We start from the raw sequence: 5345 nt of genomic DNA on the forward strand, positions 1-5345 counted from the left end.
TAGGCTCATTTCGTTGGTCAGCTGGTGTGCGCTGAACCTTCCAATCACCGCGATTTGTATTCCTCCTTCTGAGCTGAGCGTTGTAATCCCCGAGGACGATCTTGATATCATGATTTGGGTAGTTATCGTACTCACACTCCAACTGCGAGTAGATTTCATCCTTGACTTCCGAGGTGAGGGCTGTGCACGTTTAAAATACTTGAAGAACCAGCCCTTATTGCTCGACCTGCACATTTGATGGCCACAGGCCATTCACCCGTTTCCGCATCTCGCCCAACACTGTCCTCAGTTCATGTGTGTTGCCGCAGCTCTGGTTGATGGCATGATCATCCCTGAACGTACGTACCATCGGACCCTTCCAGCACACCTCCTGCAGTGCTACAACGTCAACCTTTGTTGAAATTGAGAGATGCCGATTTCGAACCAAGTCCTGAGTTCCCAATCGTTAGTCCGGTTTTCGTCGCGTGGGTCTGTGACGATTTTTCCAGTCCAAATTTCTTAGTTCCTCGTTCGATACTTGTGAGTGTTTACGGTGGCGACTTGTAAGGCCTGCGCACCACCTACGAGTACACGATGGACAACAGTGTTTAGAGTCCCACGTTGGCACGAAGACGAATCGAATCGGTCACACAGTACAGACGCCGTTTTGAGCCGCTCCTAATGGAGGACAGACGCTCAGAAACTCTAAGAGCCCCCCCTCAGCATACGACCAAGTTCTTACCGGGGTTGGTTACCCGATCTTCCCTTGGTTGCTCGTATCACAGCTGGCACCGCGAGGAGGTCGGGATAGGAGTGGCTGGATAAGAAGGTAAGGGGCATGTGTGGGATCTATTTTATTCTTATAGGTGCACTTGACACCGATAATCCGCATAATCCATCCGTTCACTAGCCGGTGATATTTTTTTATACCTTATTTTCTAGAAAAATATTCTTTTTTTCTAATTGAAAATGATAAATTTTATGCATTGTTTTATAAAATGTATATTTCTTTTAGCATTATAGTTTATTCAACCTGAATGTTTTTGAAGTACATTCATTATTACTCGATCCGTACACCCTTTTTCTTGAACCTCCAGAACAAAATAATGTTTCAGGAAAGCTGTAAACTTTTCTTCACCAATCCTTTCAAAAAACTACACTAAGGTCGTTTTTTACGCGGGGGATGCGTTCCGAATTTGTATGGGCCCGCGTGAAAAACGACTTTTTTGAGTTGCAAATATAACAAAGAAAATCGTCCTAAAACGTTAAAACCTCGTTTGATCATGATAGTGGCCAATCTAGAGACCAAAATTCAATATTTTAAATTTTAAATATTTACACCAAAAATTGTTTTTTTTTTTTTTTTTGAAAACTGATATATGATCACTCGTGGCCTAAAACGTAAAACGTAATTGAAATGAGGTCGATATCTTGTACCGTTTTTGAGTAATGGAGGAAAGCAACCCGCGTAAAAAAACGCGTAAAAAGCGACCTTACTGTATTCGTCTGCATCAACTTGATGAAGAATGGCAACTCCTCATACGATCAATGATGGTTCTTGGTGGTGGAGCTTGGTAAAACAATTATTTAATAACAGTTAACCGTTCATAGTAACTCTTCCATGCCATACAAACTCTACAGCAACATTCTTGCAACAGCTCTTCGAACTGCACGCCTCTGATTTTGGTCTCGATGGTTTTCAATCTGCTTATTGGGAAGTAGCTCAGATCATTCTCGATTGATATATCGGGGTTCGTCATCCCGAATCGAATATCAGCCTCTGGTTCATCTGTAGAATAAAACATCGAATTTGATTCAGATTGGCCGCTGCTCAAGCCATTTTCAACAGTCTCATTGTCTTCTCGTATATGCGGGTCTGTTTGGCTGATTAGGTTGTCTTGGATGTCTGAAAAAGTACACAATTGGTGGTTATGGGGCACAAAGCAGTATGTGAAAGCAGAGGAAAACTTACCGTCGTTATTGGCAGCTTGACGATCGCGTCGCCACGGATCCAGGAAGGTCCATGCCAATGGATCATCCAGATAATTATTAAGACTTTTCCGTTGCTCTCTGAGGATAGCAGCTAGCTTCCGCTTTGTGAACTGAGGCATTTTATCGTTTATCACTTTTCACCTGTATAATACAATACTCACGAGAAAGTAATCTGCTTAAACTTTGTTTACTTTTTTTTTAAAACTGTTATTTTACCAGTTTTGTTTATTTACCATGGCAACATTACGCCGTTTTAAATTTAGTCTGCTCCTCCACATATACACTATGGTCGCTTTTTACGCGTTTTTTTCACGCGGGTTTTTCACGCGGATTCTGGAATTTAAGCGGATTCCGGAATTTACGCGGTTTTTGTTTTGCGCGGATTTAGGTTTCTCTTCACTCGGATTGCAGAATTTACACTGGTTTTTACGCGGATTCCGGAATTTACGGGTTTTTTTACGCGAATTCCGGAGTTTACGCGGTTTTTTTTTTTGCAGATTCCGGAATTTACGCGTTTTTTTACGCGGATTTCGGAATTTACGCTGTATTTTTTTGCGCGGATTTCGGTTTCTCTTCACTCGGATTGCAGAATTTACACGAGTTTTTTTACGCGGATTCCGGAATTTACGCGGATTCCGAAATTTACGCGGTTTTTTTGACGCGGATTCCGGAATTTACCCGTTTTTTACGCGGATTCCGGAATTTACGCGGTTTTTTCCGCGTTTTTTTTTTATGCGGCACGTATCCCCCGTGTAAAAAGCGACTTTAGTATATGTGATTAACAGTGGAATGAAAAACACCCCTTCGTCTTTCGAATTTTACAGTACATGGTTTTGATTACATAATTCGGTCAATGAAACTTTCATTAAAACCACGCGGAACGCGTTGCAAAGCTGAATTTGGTAGAATAACGGTTTCTTGAACTATAGTTCAACCGAAACCCGCTGCTTCCCTAGAAAAATAGTCTGCATCAATTTTAATCCGCGCTTCTAGGGACATTGCTATCTTCTTTTTCAAATAGTGCGAAAATATTAGCGATTTTCAAAAAACTGAACTCTGGTATTTGTTATGTATCGATGGGTTAACACCGTAAAGATTCCAAGTTATTAATTTTTGAACAAAAACTTGCCATCCATTCATAAATTTAATCCCAGAAGAATAAGATTATTTTTGCAGGGTTACTCCAGGATCCAACATAAAAAAGGAAGTCAACATAACGGTTACCTACCACTTTTTTGAATGATTGTCGCTTAGATTCTAGCTCGTATGTTCGGATATTAACGATGCGATTACTATTATATATTCAAATATAGATCACCTTTAATCTTTGCAGTATGAATTCCGTTCAACAATCTTTCATTTCAAATGACCAGCATGATAGGCAATATGCTCCCCGATGAAGGACGCAACATAGAAGTAGCCATGATCGTAGCCATCTCGCATATGCAACACGCAAGGGAATTGGGCCGCCTTGCATGCATCAACCAAGTTATGCGGCAACAATTGACCATTTTTGAGGAAAGTATCCTCTGAACCCTGATCAATATACAATTCCAGTGGCGGTCCATTATAGCCAGCAGCCAGCTCAGTAGCGTCCCAATTCTTCCACTCTTCTTTCTCGCCGTCACCAAAATAACCAGTAAAGGCTTTTACTCCCCAGGGACACTTGCTAGGATTCGAAATCGGGGCGAACGCAGAAACAGACTTGTACAGTCCTGGATTTTTCAATGCACAGATCAGTGCACCATGGCCACCCATGCTGTGTCCAGCGATGCCCTGCTTGTCCGGAACGGTCGGAAAGTTATTATTAATCACATCAATCAATTCCTGCGTCACATAACTGAACATTTTGTAGTGCTTGCTCCACGGATCCTTGCTAGCATCAACATAGAACCCGGCACCGCTTCCAAAATCCCACGAATCATCCTCACCCGGTAGATTGACACCGCGCGGAGAAGTATCCGGACAAACTAAAATTACCCCTTTATCCGCTGCGTAACGCTGGGCGCCGGACTTCTGGATGAAGTTCGTTTCGTTGCACTCCAAGCCGCTCAGCCAATACAACACCGGAAATTTGCCACCATCTTCAACAGCCGGCGGCAGATATATGGCAAACTTCATCTCGCAATCCAACTCCTTGGATTTGTGCGAGTAGATCTTCTGCAGACCACCGAAGCATTTGTTAGAGGAGATGAGTGTTATTACCGTCATCGCTGCGCAATCGAAAAAAAAATAGGTGTAATTAAATAGAAATAACGCAGTAATAGATTTTACCTTTGGTTTGCGTTAGCGAGCGGATGGAATGAACAAAAAATGCAATATTTTGTTTCAATAGAACACAATATTTAAAAGAAACAATAAGCACAGTAATAAAACAACCAACTTTCAATTTTCGCTTGATTCTACATAAAGATCCAAGTATGATGACAGTTCTACAAGGTATGCTACATTTTTGTCTATCCATGCACACAAACAAATCTCGTTATGAAAAATTTGCGTTTTGTATGGAATTCAGAACATTTTTGGAAATTTCTCGTTTTATGTTGTTCTATATCTGATTTTTTTGGTTGGAGCGTGAATCTCCAGTTGAAACACACTAGAAATTGATATTAATTTAGATTTAGTGCGAAAAATTGCGACAATATGTCGAAATAAAATATATAAAAATGCTATATTTCTAATAGTTGGAGCAAAATCTTAGTCATTGTCATAGCTCATGACTTTTGTTATTGTATGAAACATAAGCGATTCTATTTAGAAGCGCTATTAGAGTACAAAAAAAACGAAAAGTGCGAAAAGGTTACCGGCGAATTGATGAAAAACAGCATATTTTACCTAAACCGCAGCATGTTGATGTATTCCCCACAAATAAAACATGTTTCAACATCATTTCTCTAACTTTTCAGGAAAGTATGTTTCATAAGTTTAGTTTAAAATGCAAAATCATTTCAAATTTCATACAAAATTGGAAAAAGTTCATAACGATCACTAATACTAATGCATCGACGTGAATAGCATACCTTGTAGAACTGTCATCATACTTGGCATCAAGATTCTTTCGAAGCCGGTCTGAAATATGGAGCCGGAAAATAAAATATAATGACTCCAATCCACCTAACAGCTCTAAGAATCTTATCATGTAACACAGAATGAGATTTCCACAGGAACATGAACTGACAAAACGAACTGGTTAGTTTAAAAATTTTATCACATAAAAAAGCTTATTTAATGTGCGCATGAACAAATTAAAATGCTGTAGTTACGTGTTGCATATTCTGCCATTATGGAAATCTAAAATAATACAAAATGAAACTATATCCTTTCTATGACGAGAATAGCAAACTGTTTTGTCATTCCACCCAATGAAACTAAAA

At 40.0% G+C, this 5345-nt stretch overlaps 2 protein-coding genes across 2 annotated transcripts; both read right to left on the reverse strand.

Moving 5' to 3' along the window:
• Positions 1–1062: 1062 nt before the first annotated feature.
• Positions 1063–2969, reverse strand: LOC129732002 (uncharacterized). The gene is made up of 2 exons (XM_055692449.1): positions 1952–2969; positions 1063–1885 (listed from the first exon to the last, which is right to left on the reverse strand). Exons 1-2 carry the CDS (start codon positions 2088–2090, stop codon positions 1563–1565), a joined length of 462 nt encoding a protein of 153 aa, XP_055548424.1. The 5' UTR covers positions 2091–2969; the 3' UTR covers positions 1063–1562.
• Positions 2970–3266: 297 nt separating this feature from the next.
• On the reverse strand, positions 3267–4376 carry LOC129732001 (S-formylglutathione hydrolase). Its single transcript, XM_055692448.1, has 2 exons — positions 4246–4376; positions 3267–4184 (listed from the first exon to the last, which is right to left on the reverse strand). The coding sequence occupies exon 2, from the start codon at positions 4180–4182 to the stop codon at positions 3328–3330; it is 855 nt and encodes a 284-aa protein (XP_055548423.1). The 5' UTR covers positions 4183–4184; positions 4246–4376; the 3' UTR covers positions 3267–3327.
• Between the last annotated feature and the right edge of the window lie 969 nt (positions 4377–5345).

The sequence above is a fragment of the Wyeomyia smithii genome, chromosome 3 (genome assembly GCF_029784165.1).
Source record: "Wyeomyia smithii strain HCP4-BCI-WySm-NY-G18 chromosome 3, ASM2978416v1, whole genome shotgun sequence".
In the NCBI taxonomy this organism is placed as follows: Eukaryota; Metazoa; Arthropoda; class Insecta; order Diptera; family Culicidae; genus Wyeomyia; species Wyeomyia smithii.